Genomic DNA, 16,519 nt, shown 5'->3' with positions numbered 1-16,519 from the left:
AAAACCACATTCCACTGAATTATAACTCTGGGCTGTTGAGAACGGATGTTTTCCCAGAGCTGAGTATATGCTTAGCCCTGGGAAAGAAGCAGTAATGTCAGCTGTGCTGGGAAACAACACGGTGAGAGGCAGGCAGCCACACCCCTCGGAGGTAGCACCCGAGTTGTCTTTATATCCATCCTTAGTCAGGATCCGACAGTCTAAGGTGCAAACTGTGTGCCCTAAGGAGTCCAGGAACCCACGCTGGGGGCAACTGGGTGACTCATCAGAGTCAGGGTGTGAGAGGGTCACAGCAGCTATTCCCTCTCCTCAGGGTTTGGGTTAAAGTCACCCAGCTGTGCTTAGGTATGGGGTACAAAGTACAGCAAGGGCAAAGTGGGGAGGGAGGGAGAGCTGGAAATGCCACACTTTACTGCTCATCTGAGTCAAGCACCTTGCCCTTGGGGTCAGGGACAAGGGTCCTCCATATTCCTGTTCACTTCTGCAGCACATAAATGTGAGGCTCTGGCTGATGTCATGAAGTCATCTCTGAACATACAAAGCTACACTCTGAGCTCCAAATTATTACTGATCATGAATCTGAGACCTACAGCTGATCTCGAGTGATAGAATCCAAGCATCCTAGACTTCAGTGTGTCCACGGGTCACACCCCACAACAAGGTTCCTCTCCTACCCCCAGCTGGCCTTACTCCCCTCTGCATCCTGCTGGCTTCCCTTTTCTCCCCAGCCCTTGTCCAGCTCCACCCCTCTCTCTTTTTCCAGCTCCAAGTAGTCTCTCATGGGTCCTTCTTTTAGACAAAGATTTTATGCCTTTACACTTAGGATCGCTTTTACATTTCGCAGATCAAAGGAAATACACACAGAGAGAGAGTCACGTTCCTTCCTCACAGAGCCCTCAGGTGACATTTCCCCAAGATTCAGGGTGACAAGTTCTTATAGGTGGCAAGTCTGAAAGGTCAATATAATCATACGAAGCATGAACAATAAACCAGGGCTTGCCTGATGTAACTCTGAATCAGAGAGTAACTTACAAGGGTCTGAAAAATATAACTCTCTGTGTGTGTGTAAGCAGTGATAGATACGCAGTTATAGATATACATACTGTTATATATGCATTACTTGTGCAATGCAAACACACACACACACACACACATCCTTCACAAAGGAGGATCACCACCAGATACAAAGATTTTCACTGCTCCAGCCCCTCAGCTGCACAGAAAGGACCCTGGGGATCTAGCACACTCCTCCCCACCTCTCTAGCCTCCCCTCTCCACTCTGCACCTCAGCTGCACAGAAAGGACCCTGGGGATCTAGCACACTCCTCCCCACCTCTCTAGCCTCCCCTCTCCACTCTGCACCTCACCACGAAACTTGCACAATGTTACACTCTCTTTTCGCTCCTGGTTTTCTGCCAAGAACATGCATTCCCGTCCAGGAAGCCTGGCTGCCTCTTGCTCATCTGGGGTTTTGACCTGGATGTCTCTTCCTACAGGAGAGATCGATCCCCTTGAAGCACCTGCTCACACCTGAGTTAGATGCCACTTCCCTCCTGACTGCTTGTGGAGCGATCTGTGCTCCACACTGCTTGATTGAAAGTATCAGAGAAACAGTGGCCCTTTCTGTCCCTTGTGCCCAAACGAGGACATTGCCAATGATAGGTGTTCAATAAATGCTGCACAGATTGTATTCAAAAGTGATTGGTTCTCTTTATCTGCACCAGTTTCCCTCTAACAGAGTTTCCAGCCCGTGGTCTAGAAACATTTACATATCATCTCATGGCATTCTGGCTGCCCCAGATAAATCATATAAGATATGAAGGGCAATCAACAGCAATGAGGACTCCGTGCAAGGTTTTGGATCTGACATTAAGGAGGTTTGTACAGAATCGCTCACTGGATGAACGGCTTTGTCAGACTGTGGTGTCCACAGGGCAGGGAGTTTGAGATCCTTCCCACTTCATCAGCTCTCTCTCAACCAGAAACCTATTACACAAGTTGAGAATCCATCAGAGTCGCGTTTATTTAGAAAGGTGCTTCTGGTTCGTTTGTTGGTTTTGCTTTTTGTTTCTTAGACAGGATCTCACTACACAGCCCTGGCTGGGAGTGATTCACGGCCATCGTCCTAGATCAGCCTTCTGAAAGCTAGACTTAGAACCATGCGGTGCCACATCTGGTTCCATCCAGCTCCATCTGTGCTTCAGTGTATGAGATAACTGCAGCTCCCACCAACAACCCATCGAGTCCCTCGTGCCCAGAGCCAAAAGCAATGATCAGGTCTCATCCCAACGGCAGTGCTAGGGCAGCTGCTCACTCCCTCTTTCCAGGGAACCCCATTTGCCTCCTACATGCTGGGAGCACGTGTGCTGTTTGCTCAGTTCTTCATCTCTAGGACTTCTTCCTTTGATATTATGTCGTGTGTGTGTGTGTGTGTGTGTGTGTGTGTGTGTATGTTGGAGGTGGGGACGTGCGTGCGTACGTGCGTGCGTGTCAGAACATTTTAGGGATGTTTCCTCACACCCACATCTAGCCCTTCAGTAACTCCTACTGGCTTTCCAGCATACGCAACACACAAACTCCTCTCAGGGTGGTACTGTTACCACCTAAATTAAGCATCCTCTTTCATGTGATTATGGATACAATGTTTGAACTTAAGTCTAATTCCACCTTTCATAGCCATCATTATACCTTTAAAACATAAATCTGATATTGTCTCTTGGCTCAAAACCCTTCAAGGGCTCCCTGAAGCACTCAGGTAAAGCTGAGTAGAATTCATGATCTCAGAGGCACCTACCATCTGGCCTCCCCTCTCCTCTTCCAACATAGCTTCTCTCATCCTCGTCCCTCTCTGCTGCAGCCTCTTCAACACACCAGCCACAGCCCATTTAAGGGCATTGGTATTGCTCATCCTTCTGCCAAGAATACCCTCCCATCTGCTGGTCACAATGCTCACTGAGATCTGTCCCCAGTTACCCTGGTTAGACTGCATTCCCTCCCGCTCCTCATTCCCCATCTATGGTCCTTCCATGTAGCATGTATCACATCTGTATGCAATTAACTATACCCATCAGCTACCGGCCCCCACCAGGCCACCAGCTCCAGAAAGAAAGGAGCTGTAACTTTGTAGTCCCTGCTGTAACCTCAGCTCTTAGGACGGTGCCTGGCGTGCAGGCAAGACTCGCTAACATTAACAACAGATGCTGCCCATTGCCAGACTTGATATGTGAAATAATGGAATATGCTCGGCCCACAGACCATGAGTGGGAGAGAGAAACGCAGCTCCTGGACAGGTCCCGTACTCAAGTGAAAGCTTCATTTTCCAGCCAATCAGATCTGAGAAACCAGAAAGCTCTAATAGATATTAAACCAGTCACATGCAAAAAAGAAAAGAAAAGGAAAGAAAGAAAGAAAGAAAGAAAGAAAGAAAGAAAGAAAGAAAGAAAGAAAGAAAGTCATTTTAAAGTAGATACCTATAAGTGATAAGGGATTTTAACTTTACTTGAAAAAAATCGCACCTGTTTCGAAAAGCTGGACAGGCTAGTGGTGACTAAGAAGACAAGCCAGGTCGTGCCTGCAGCATGCTACACCGTGCAGAGCCTCACCCTTGGCCATCCTCACTGCTCTCCTACGCACGGCTTGCACTGGCAACCCTTAGCAGGTAGAACCTAGAAGCTCAGAGAGCCGGCTCTCCCACCCACAGAGCCTCTGCAGCCGGCTGTGGGGGCCAGAGTCGCTATCTCACAAGCAAAGGGCAAGACTTCCTCATTCTTACACAGGCACTGCTCATCAGTCAGCACTGCATTTGTGCCTGCTTAGATGCCAGCCTGGGGCCGGCCAGGATGTTCTGCGTTCTTCCAGTCTGTGGCTAACAATTCAGGATGCACCTATGGGGATCATCTGGGGCATCATGTTCATGTATATTCGCATCATTTCACACTCAACTTCGAGGACCTGAATTCCGGCTAACACTCCTCTGTCTTAACACATCTCATGTGCCAAGCAGCATGAGATTTGCATTCATTAAGGCATGAGACAATCAGTCCACTGCAAAGAGAGGAGGCATTCTGTCATCCTAAAGGGTAGAACCCTGCAGGATGGCGCATTGTACAAAATACACCCCAGGTAGGCTCGTCCCCAGAATTGAATCTTTGGTAATAGGGGTGAGGGTGCGTGTGAATCAGAGTACTTGACAGGGAAACCCTGTCTCGAAAAACAAAAACAAAACAAAACAGAGTACTTGCCTAGAATACACAAGGTCCTCGCTTCCATCCCCAGCACCATTTAAAAAAAAAAAATCTAAATAAGCAAATAACTTAAGTCTGGTGAAGGAAGAAACAGACCCATGAAATACCCACTTGTCCTAGGTTTCTGCAGGTGTAGCAACACAGAAGACCACAACCAACGGATGTACCACACGAGGGATTGAGCTTCCAGTTGGAAGTCCACTGAGACAACAAACTTAACTGGCCCTTGTACACGCTGTAGGAAGAGCACTTAGGAACCCAGGTCCGGTGACCCAAATACTTCATCATGTCAAAAACCATCCCTGCAATCAGAGTTCCCCTTCCTAACCACTCAACATGCTTCAACCTAAAGCCACCTCATCAGCAGGGAGGGTCAGACTGGTGTCACTGATTTGTTTGGTCCCTCTGAAAGAGGACAGACTAATGCCTCTGGACTTAAAGCCTGCACCAGTGTCACCTGAAGATGCCGAGTGTCAGAGGCCTGATATGCAACACAGCCATGTCCCCGGGTGATGCTGAGGCTGAACAAGCCGGTTCCAGGGCAGCGGTGCTGCGTTAGCAGGGGGCAGCACTGGCACCCATCTGGGAAACGGTCTCTTCAAACACCTGGTCAGAAGCACCAGGGGTCAAAGACAATGATCACCTATTTTGGGCACCCAGCAGGTTTCCCTGTTCCCAGGACCCAGTCCGTTCCTGTCGAGGTCTGGCTTTGTGTAAGGTGCGTTAAGCTGGCTGGGGTGCTCACAGGTGAGCCTCATTATCCCTGTCGCTAGGCACCTCGCTAGTGGAGAGTCGGTATTTTTTTGATGCTCCTTCTTAAGCATTTTCTAAGCTGCAGGGTAGACAGAGAAACTTCCACAAATGCAGCTCACAGATGTCATCTGTTCCCAGTTAGTGACGGCTCCTTTCGGAATCCATGTTAAGATGGTGCTGACAGCCACAACAGGTGTTAGGGAGCCAGGCCCTCCCAGCACACCATGTTCGCATGTGCGGGCTCCTCTGCCACATACATCTTGCTCCCACCGACATCTCACTAGACCTTCCTGCTGACACTGTGATTTGGAGTTACCTCGAGGGGCTGGGGCGATGGCTCAGTCAGTAAGGTGCTTGCCTTGCAAGCAAAGGACCTGCAACCTACAGTAAAAACAAAAACAGTCAGGCATAGTGGCATGCGGGTGTAATTCCAGCAGTGGGGAGATAGGCAGAGCCACAGATTCCCTGGCCAGTCAGCATGGACATTCTATCTTAAAATAAATAAAGCCGGGCGGTGGTGGCGCACGCCTTTAATCCCAGCAATCGGGAGGCAGAGGCTGGCGGATCTCTGAGTTCGAGGCCAGCCTGGTCTACAAGAGCTAGTTCCAGGACAGGCTCTAGAAACTACAGGGAAACCCTGTCTCGAAAAACCAAATAAATAAATAAATAAATAAACAAACAAACAAACAAAGAAACAAGCAACAAGTAGATAACACCTGAGGAGTAGCACCTGCCACTTTCTTCTGGCTTATACACACACACACACACACACACACACACACACTCAGGAGCATGCATGTGCATGAACATACTTGAACACACAAACCCACACCCCCACACACCTCTGAGAACATGTAAAATTGTTCAGTTAGTACATATTTAAGTTGGAATCTCTCTCTCTCTCTCTCTCTCTCTCTCTCTCTCTCTCTGTGTGTGTGTGTGTGTGTGTGTGTGTGTGTGTGTGTGTGTGTGTGTGTAGCACATGGTCCCCGCCTCCCCAAACAATAACTTTTCCCCCTTCCCCCTCCCTGGATCTCTCCCTTTCACGTCTGTCTCTCCCTAGGGAAACGTGACTCAGATGACCGCGCTGCCTCCTGACAGATAACGCAGGGTTCTCCTCCTGGAGAGAGACAGTCTCCTTGCCTCCAGGCCGTCAAGAAACTGGGCCTGTAAGTAAAACAGAACTTGCCGATTATTCCCCCACTTCGATTCCCTCCCTCCTCGCCCTTCGCTATTGAGAAGTGAGACACTGAGTGTTTTCAAAAAATGTGTTCAACTCTTGCTTGCTGAGAATGTCCCAAAATACCATCTATTCAACTAAGATGGCTCTGATTTCTAAAATAAAAATTAGGACAGACCATCAGCGGAGCAAAATATTTTCAGTCAGATCTGCCAGTTCCTGTACTCAAACACTTTCAAAGTTTTCAAACACAAAGCATTCTAATGTCTCCCACCTATTTTAAGCCTGTGACTTCAAGAGCTGCTTTGTCTGTCCCAGTAAACACATCTGCATCTGAACCTCCTGGGCACAGGTTAAAAACTGTTCAATTGGCCATTTGATGTCAGAGAAAACAAACTGGGCCAGGACCGCATTCACAGAAACCCTATTCATGGAGGAATAAGCAACTTCAGACACGGTGGCTGCAGCAGAACACGCAGGAAATAACAATGATGCAAGCAGAATGCATGGAGGCAACAAGGGAAAGGCTGGATGCCCAGTACACGTGGCAAGGCAGGATCCAGGACACGGGGAGGCCAGAGAACCTACCTAACCCCTGTAGGAAGAAGAGACAGACAGACATCCCAATTTCAACTGCTGTGCTCAAAGTACAGAGGTTCAAAGAGACGGATGAATTGTCCCAAACTTGACTTCAGAGTCCAACATGAGCAACGTCACAGTCTAAAGCATCATCACCAGAATAAGGCAACATCCCCAGCTCTATTCCCTACATTCAGGGCTACCACAAAAGCCAGATCAGAGCTGGGTGGTGGCGGCGCACGCCTTTAATCCCAGCACTTGGGAGGCAGAGGCAGCAGGATTGCTGTGAGTTCAAGGCCAGCCTGTTCCACAAAGTAAGTTCCAGAACAGTCAAGGCTGTTTAACAGAGAAACCCTGTACCAATAAACAAAACAAGAAAACAGAAGCCAGATCAGACAAGGCTATGCCCTGCTTTTCATCCCGAGTACAAAGTTTTCTGGTGATCGTCCATGGGCGCACAACCCTCATGCCCGACCCCCCCCCCCTTTCCCGCTCCAGCTGCCACCCCATCAGCCTTGCTCTTCTCTGCTCCACCGTCTTCCTTTCCTCAACGCCCCCACAAGCTCACGCACTCCGCAGGGCCTTGGCACCAACTACTCTCTCACATGATGGTCCTCGCCCTAATTTTCCACAGCCAATTCCTTCCTGTGTTCACATCTATGCGTACGCCATCTTCTCAGAAAGGCTTCCCTGGTCACACCATCCAAAGGAGCCTTCACCAGTTGCCCAGGTTGCTCCCCTCCACATCTCTGCTTTGTTTTCTTCTGTGCACTTAACAACACAGGATATCTTCTCATTCACCCATGTAGAGGGGCTGGCCCATCACCCAGCTCACTGTTACCCGCCACATCTCTCCTAGGTTTAGAGCAGCCGAAAGCCTGTCCCTAGAGCATCACCCTGAAGGATAGGCACTCACTTACTCATGAATCACCATCAGCCTCCAGAGCCACGGGCTCCCCTCTGGCTTTCCCTCAGCAAACTGAAAGGACCACAGATGAAACATGAGGGAGGAAAAGTTTGTCTGTGCCAAATATGTATACACCTATTATTCTTATTCTCATTGCCTAAGCAATATAGTTTCACAGTGGCTCATATATCCCTTACATTTATTAGAAATAACCCAACAATGACTGGAAGTGTAAGAGAGGACACATTGATTCCAGGCAAACACTGTGCCTTTTTACATAAGGGAATGAGCATCCAGGCATGTTAATATCCAGGACTCCTAAGTCAAACCTCTGCAGACAGAGAGGGATCCCACTTATTAAACTAACATGAAGCACTCTTTCCTACCACAGCACAGAGTGTCACCATAGCAAGTGACATGGCAACACTAAGTGGTTTTCAAAAGAGAAGTCACCCAACTTTTTGATACCCCCATTTTCCTAGAGGACATGGGGGGGAGGGTCCTCTCAAGAAAGGAAAGGAAGTGACCAGGAAATCCACAGGGCAGAAAACAGCTGATAAACCCACTTTACTTGCCTGTCTGCCAAAAAAAAAAAAGGATATCCTGCTGTCACAAATGATTATGTGACATGAGAAAGGTGACAGCCAGTCAGTCACAAGGGTGCTGAATATTTAAATAAAGTTCATCCAATTATATCCCATTCATTCACTTGGAAGTGTTAGGAATTAATAACAATAAGTGTGTGGATATTTATACACCATATACTGTACCAAGTGTTCTCCCTCTAACTAAAATCCTGTATGTTCATTATCATGGGTCCCTCTTCCATGATGAGATGCGTGTGAAGATGAGCTTGGCAAAGTCACGTGGCAACCTCTGTGTGTCGGACACATGACCTGAGTCAGTCCTGGTGTTTTCAGTCCCTCAACCTGCCCAGCCTTCGGGCCAAAAGTAACTAAATGGCACACTTCAATGGACTGCAAGAGCACCAAATAGGACCGTAACAACTACAAGTGTTGTTTAAGAAAGTCAGACACATGTGTACATACGTGTGTGATTCTACAAGCCAGATGTGCTAACTGGACCACTTAGACAAAAAACATTGCACTCAATGTAAAAATAAAATTGAGTTGGGGGTTCAGTGTCCAGCATGCCCAAGGCTTAGGATTGGATCACATCACTAGAAAATAAAATAGTATTGGTGTACACACACACACGGTTAAGAAAGCCAGAGGAGAAATGTTTTATTCCATTGCTGAGCTAACACCACAACTGCTAGAAAGAGAAGTTCCTAATATCAAGAATTCTGCAGGAACTGCAACCAGAGCAAGAACAACATTGGCAGCCCCCTGAAACCACACCTTCCCACAAGCATAGGTTAGAAGGAACCAAACCACCCACCTGGACTAGAGGAAGGAACCCAGGCCAGTGAATCAAAGCCAGTCTCAGCTCCTGGTCTCCTGATCTGGGACAACTCATCTAACTAGCAAAGCCTCAACTCTGGCACCCCCAGAGACGTGAACGGCCGTGAAAATAGTTAAGGAAAGGGGACCTGAATATTTAAATAAAGTTTTATTTTATGTAAATAAAACTGCGCTTGCTCATGTCAAGCCCAGAAAATGGCTAAGTCGGGAATAAAACTCCAGAGAAAGCAGAGATGGGAGCCAAACAGAAAAAGGAAAGTGAGATGAGACCGCATATGTCCCCAAGCATGGCTAGCTGCGACGGCCACAGGAAGAGGCAGCGGCACACTGAGTCTGATGGCCGAGGTGGACAGGAAGAGGTGCCCTCCCATCTCCAAGGATACGGGACCCAGGACGGCCAAGTTTGGCACGACACAAACTTCTGAATTTTGAAAAGTGCTGTGGCTATCTGTTCCTGAGGTGGCATTTACTGTCTCTGTTCGCCAAAAGCGAAATATACACATAGGAATCTGAAAATCAGCTAGGAATGGAGAGCTCCACGTGGCCCCAGCCCAGAGGACATTACAGGCCAATGGCCGGTCGTATGGTCCTAAGTATAGCTGAGCCACGTGAAACAAGCTTCAGCCACGGTGAGCATTGACCTGCAACACCTCTCCATCGCTCACCTTCAAGAGTAAAATAACAAATAAATAAATAAATAAATAAATAAACCCAAAGTTGTTATGAGCTTTCCAAATGTCCCAGAGGACAGATAAAAACTCACAGGGGCAATGTCTCATTTACTTTGCTAAGAACTACATGCGTTGTTGCTAGGTGATGCCTATAAACAGAAGCCTTAAGATTGCCTTTTCTGTCTTAATGAGTGGCCAAGTCAAACACCCTCAAACTAAGGGAAAGTACTCCAGAACTCAAGCACTGAGCTCGTATAGAGATCAGCGGCCGCAGTGACAGGGGAGCAGCAGCACCTACCAGCTAACTTTGAAAACGTGTTTTGGCTGTGTGCTGCAAGAGGGCTTCTCCAACCGTAAAAGGTGTGTGGTGGCCAGGGGATCATGTTAAAATAGATTCTGATGTGACAGGCCTGAAAATGCCAGAGGAGGTCACAGATCAGGTGGGTATGGGTGGTGGCGGGATGGGTCATTTTAATGCCATGTTAGCTGGAAGTTGAATTCCTCTTAAAGCAGATGCCAAGGGGCTTGGGGGCATGGCTCAGTGGGTGAAAGTGATTGCCAATCAAATGTGATGACCTAAGCTCGAGCCCCAGAACCCAAGTTAAAAAGTCAGGCACCTATCGCACACTTGTAAAGCAACAGTAGGGAAGCTGAGACGGGAGGGTCTCTAGAGCTTGCTGGCCCGCCAGCTGAGCTAATGTGAGACCGGAGCACTAGGAAGAGATTTGTCTCAAAAGACAAGATAGGCAGCCCCTGAGGAATGGCATCTGAGGTTGACTTCCGATCACACATACACATGAACACGCACACATACACACAGAGGAAACGAGAAATGTGAATTGATTGTTTGCCCCATATTAACAAGACGTATGTATCATCAGCCAACCCTAGAACCTTCCAGATGTGCTACATGTGCCACTCTAGTTCTCTGGCTGGTTGGCAACCGGTGCTCTCTATGGTCAGAATCCACCTTAGGAGACCTCACTGCTCGGAGAACAGTTTATGACCTGAAGCTATAGGATAAAGGGAAGGAAGCAATAAAAAACACAGCATAGCAATTTATGGAGCACTTATATAAGATCACAGTCAGAGGAAACCCGGGATGCCAACAGATCTGACTGCGGTGCCCACGCTCCCGGCCACTCAGCTCCCCTGTCTGGCATGAGGCATCAGAGATGAAGAGATGCAGGAGAGCTTCAAAGCGCACACTGCTTGTAAATCCATGACCCTGAGCAAACCCTCCTTCCTGCCTCCGTCCCTTTAATATGGGCTAACAATGGTACCTACGTCTCTGCTTGGACTTTTCTGAGGACTCAAAGGATTGTGTCTAAAGCAAGCTCTTGAAACAGCATTTACCATATAATAAATGCTTCATTTAATGTTTTTTCCAATATAGTGATTAAGAAAACTTTGTTGCTGAAGCCCAGGAACAGAACAGAGCCAGAGAAGGAGTCGGCGGGAAGGAGTTTCTGGACCTACAATAAAAACAGCTATGGCTCCTGAGACCTCCCGTTTCCAGGGACCACAGAGGCCAAAAGGAAAGGTATATCCTGAACTGGAACCATTAATGCATAAACTTGACCCCCCCAGATACTGTAGGGAGGAAAGACAGCAGCTGACCTACGCTGTGAAACCCACCAGCCCCTCCACGAGCACACAGTGAGGCCTTTTTAAAGGATGCTGATATACTGTATGCTCGGGCATTCCAGGGAAAAAAACGAAGGACAGGCAGATGCTTCCAATGCCACCTGCTCAGCCTTGGAAGGAAAAAGTCCCTGCCACTGTCTGACTGATGGTCCGCTGGACGGCAAGAGGCTTCTGGCAGGAAAGCTGAGCTATCCAGATGTGCTCGCTCAGTATCACAGTGACTGAGAGCTGCCAGTTCTAACCGATCATGGCCAAAAGAAGGACAGGGACACTGGACAAAGCGGCGTCTTCCTTCTTGAAAACAGGGCTTAACAGTGTGAAAGCAGAAACGCAACTGGGGGCAGAGACATATTCCAGAACTAGTATTTAAAGCAAGCTGAAGGATAAAAACCCCGTCTATTTTAAGGTTTTGACCTGAGGTTACTCAAGAGAAATGAAAATGACAGTATTTCTACAGCAGAACAAGCCTGTGGTCTGTATGTAAGAAACTGGGTTTGGGTCCCTCTTGAAGTACATGTATGACCATAGGCCTACATTCTATGTTCAATGCCATGTGGTAGACACTCAGGCTACCTATCAATACCTAAGCTTTCTTCCTTCCTAACTCATTCCAACTGTTTTAAGGTCACAATGTGCCCAACTCGGTGCTGAAAGTGTGGTACAGTGGTAGAGTGCTTGCCTATCACGTGTGAGGTCCTCAGTTCAATTCCCAGCACCGTGTTGCGGGAAGCCAGAGCACACGTGGAGGGAAGTAGCCGCATTTTTAAAAAGAGAGACCACGCCCCAATGGGCTGGTATCTCAGCGGCTATTGGCTGAAGGAGCGGAAGGAGCTCCTGCAACACCACCGGACATACACAAAAATCTACAGTGACCAGCTCTCTCTCCGGTCTAAAGTGGCCACTCTGACAACTGAGATGGTGCCCATATATGACTTGAATGGGTTTCAGGGGGAACTTTTTAAAGGGGAATCTTGGCTGTCATTGGATGTTAATACTAAGTTTCCCTTTTCCCTGCCACAGGAACAGACTAGTCACCTGCATGAGACCAGGATGACAGCAGCCCCTGGGCTGCCCAACCTCAGACTCTACTACAAGAGAAAACTGGAACTCACAGTTGCTTAGAGCATCAGTCCTTCTGTTGCGTGGCTGCCTCAACATGAAAAAATCTGCAAAAGCCTTTAACCAAGTTGTTTGGTTGGACAGGTGCCATGAACTAAGAATCCATCTCATGTATACTCAACTTCCTGACACAAAGAAACCATGTAGAATAAAATACATACATGCTGGATGACTCTCTGCCACTGAAACACAATATTAATACATTATATCATGAGAATGTGGTGGGCCTACTCCTAGGCGTGCTTTAGAGTCTCAGTGTTTTCTCTGTATTGCCCTGTGAAGACAATCCTGAGAAAAGGGAACCAGGCAGCATCTAGGCACTTGGGTCAAATACTATGCACTAACAGGCCGGGTGACACCAGTCAAGGTATTTAGCTTCTCTGTGCCTTGGTTTCCTCAAGAGCAAAATGGAATAAAAGTTCCTGCCTCAAAGGCGGCTGTGCATATTAAAATAAGTTGATACTTGTACAATACTTATCTATACCTATGCCTGAGACTGTTAATATTTACCAGGCATCTATTCATATCATGGTGAAACTGCTAATAGTGTAGGCAAAAGTTAATAATAAAAGCCAGATGGGCGTGTTTATCCAGCACACTGCATTCTTTCTTAACATGGATCTGTGATATTGACATAAGCCCAAGTGGTAGATGTGGCTGAGTGTAAATGGAGCTTTTCACGGCCCTTGTTAACTCCCACACTCATAGTCACACCACCAAGAGTGGCAACATCTTCGTGACAAGCTGCTTGTCACGGGGATGTATTTATAAAGTGGGAGCTGGGCAGAGAGACAAGCAAAGACAGCTAACAACAGCCCTTAAGAAAACAAATGGCTTATGTCAGTTGTTGGGGGAAAAGTCATACCTGTGAGACATTATAGCAAGAAATCCCCCCTCAATACACCATGCAAGAAATGGCCTCTTGCCATGCAAGAGTTAGGCAAAGTATTTCCACCTTTTATCTTTGTTCAAGATTCTAACACAGAAAGTATCTAGGTCTTTCTATAAGGTCAAAAGGGCACAAAATTTGTAGGATGCTTGCCAACTGCCAGGCAGGTCTGTAACCTGAGAGGCGAGCACCAAGGGTCCTAAGCACAGCTGCTCATTCAGGGCAGCTCAAAACTTTCTCTAAACGGAAGTAACCAACCAAGCTGTAAGGCCAAAGGCCAAAGTCCCCAAAATATGCTTTAAACTTCCTTCCTTTTAAATCAATAATGATAATAATAATCATATGCAAATTAACCTTTTCTCCCCATCCTAAGAAAGGATGAAGGGACAAAAAGAGGTCTATCATCTATCTGTCCATCCATCATCTATCTATCATCTATCTGCATCTATCATCTACCTATATATCTATCATTTATCTACCTATCATCTATCTACCTGTCATCTATATATCTATCATCTGTCTATATTGAGGGTGTGAAGATCTCACTTCATCACCCTCCTGTCTTCCTGATACCATTTTTCTGGTTGTACATTATTAAGTAGGCTGTCAGCAGCACAGAAAAGCCAGAGTCATCCTCTGTCGCCCTTCATGAGACTACAACAGTACCATACAACAGACACAATTGTGAGCCACAATCATGAGCCATGTCACTGCAAAATCACAGAGGCCGTAATTAAGAAAAAAAAATAAACGGCTGGAGTCCATTTTAGTAGTAAATTTTATTCAAAATATCGTGTTGATACGTAATAAACATGAAAGTTGTTAATATTTCTATTCCTTCTTCACACTGTCTTCAAACCCGGGTGCGCTGCATAGGTAGCACAGAGCAACTGAGATCAGCCGGTATGGTGGAGCAGGCCATCATCTGCTCCGTCTCAGCAAGCCAGCTCAGGCGCCTGTTACTGTCTTCAGCACAAGTTACACTTCGTGTTTAGGGAATGGGCTTAAAATAACTTTTAAGTCTACTGCTGCTAACGCTGTGGCTTACTGTTCACTCCGGCTGAGTCGTCAAGGCCCGTGTATCCATTCTCCTCACTGTAGCTTTACTTGAGAGTCCTGAAAATTCTGGCCACCGGGAAAACAACTTCCTAAGAAAGTATACGGTACCCTTCCCCAGAGAAGACAGGAGTGACCGCATGGACTGCAGACACTTCCCTACCGGGACATCCCCTTCCAGGGGCCTCTCTGAGACACTGGCTTGAGAAACGGCAGGAGGAGTTTCCACTGTACCACAGCCATGGGCAGGGGAATTTGAAAGATGACCTGAATACATCAGCATCATCTACTCCTCATGTCTACCGGGATGAACAAAAGCAAAGGCAGAGCACTCAGCCGCGTGTGCAGCACTCTACAGCTCTGGTAACGACTACTGGAAAAGGTGCCACTCATCTGGAAGACCAACTAGAAGGAGGCAAGGAAAGAAACTTGAAACGAATGTTGAAGTGAGGAGGTGGCACCCCTGAGAACACACTAGTTGATTTCAGTGAACTCTGTTCTGCCGGAAGAGGCCAAAGAGAGTCGAACCCCTCTGGCAACTGTCATGAGAGAAACGATAAAGTAACAGAGACCCTTCCACTCCTGCTGCCAGGCCCAGCACCCACTGGATTTCCTCTTTCCGAGCACTGTACAGAAGTGGACTGCAGTTCCAGACACTATGCTCTCTCTTAGGGTTTAACTGGCCTCAAAATGCTGCGCCCCCAGGGGTCTTGGCGCCTCCAGAGCTGAGTCCCTGCCTCTGCGGGAGTCCTGGCGCTGGGATTCTCTAAGGCACGAAAGCCAGTTCGCCCTCTCCAACCCAAACAGACAGGCTAGACTGGCCGCAGGAGTCTCCGTCTACCTGCCCTACCGCCCGCCAGGTCACGCCCGCGGTCTACTCCGGGCCCGCAGCCTTTACTAGATCCAGCGGCAATCACCCACACAAAGACGCCTTGTGTCTCTGCGCTTGGCGACAGGCAGCAAGTCGCGGGCACGGTACCCGAGCAGAGCAGAGAGAGTGCCCTGGCGCCAAATCCCCTGGTCCCGCATGCCCAGCCCATCTTTCACGAAAAGGCCATCCCACTGTTCCCTGGCTTAAATATGGGTGTCCCGTCCGCTGCACACAATGCGCACCCCCACCGAAATCAACCGCTCGGAGCAGGCGCACCAGATAGAGGCGCACAGGCCGCTCGGCAGAAGTTTGCTTTGTCGCCCGCAGGAGGGGCCAAGCACCCCAGTGCCCGACTCCTAGCCCGCCCCATCTCCCGGGCTGAGAACGCGGGGGGTCCTCCACGACCCGCTCACCTCTAGTCCAGTCCACCACTTGTTTGGGGCTCCACTTGGTCACGGGCTCCATGGTAAGCGACTTCACTGCCCGCTGGGCTAGGAAGTCAGCGGCGGAGTGCTGCAGCCCGCGCCTGCGGTTGTCCCCTGCGCGCCCTGGGCGTCCGCTCAAGCCTGCATGGCCGCGGTTAGCGGGCCATCCCGCTGCGGCTCAGTCAGGGGAGCGCGGTCCTGGGCCCCGGCGCACGGGACAGCTGTGTCCGGTGTCTGCTGCTCGTCCAGCTGCGGTTCCCACACGCCGTTCAGTGATACAGTTGCTCCTCGGCGACCTCCGCAGCAGCGGGAGCACCGCTGCGACCTCAGACTCCAGGCTGGGGCTGTCCAGGCATGGAACTCTCCTGGTCAGGAACTTCGAGGTCGGCTGGCACTCCGCGGTTCCTGCGAGCGGCGTCCGTCCCCGCCGAGGTCCCCACTCCGCGTGCGCCGGCGCCCCGAGCCTTCCCCCAGCCGATCCCACCTCCAGAGCCACCGTCGCAGGCCGCCCGGGCGGGGAAGAACGCAGAGCGTGCGCGCTCGAGTTGCAAAGTTTCAGCTCTGCGCCGAGCTCCGGGGAATAAAAGAAGAGGCGGGGCTGAGCGGGTGCAACACGTGGGAGGAGGCGGGGCCGAGTGGGAGCCACACGTGGGAGGGGGCGGGGTTGCGATGACGCGGTCTCTGGTTACTTTCTCTCCTGCAAGCTCAGCTCAGCTCAGCTCTCCAGGGCTCTACTTTTCCTTTTCAGAAGGCG

The 16,519-nt window shown here is 48.9% G+C and overlaps 1 protein-coding gene across 1 annotated transcript in view; it reads right to left on the bottom strand.

Annotated features, from left to right (window-relative positions):
• The window catches only part of Cnksr3 (CNKSR family member 3), an 88,755-nt gene extending 72,451 nt beyond the window's left edge, over window positions 1–16,304 (bottom strand). Inside the window, exon 1 of the mRNA XM_038339172.1 lies at window positions 15,754–16,304. Coding sequence (XP_038195100.1) covers window positions 15,754–15,805 — 52 coding nt within the window. The 5' untranslated portion in view covers window positions 15,806–16,304. The remainder of the gene's footprint in view (window positions 1–15,753) is intronic.
• Window positions 16,305–16,519: the final 215 nt, after the last annotated feature.

This window comes from Arvicola amphibius, chromosome 8 (genome assembly GCF_903992535.2).
Source record: "Arvicola amphibius chromosome 8, mArvAmp1.2, whole genome shotgun sequence".
NCBI lineage: Eukaryota > Metazoa > Chordata > Mammalia > Rodentia > Cricetidae > Arvicola > Arvicola amphibius.
The sequence above is the reverse complement of the archived record's forward strand: the minus strand, read 5'-3'. Positions and strand labels throughout refer to the sequence as shown.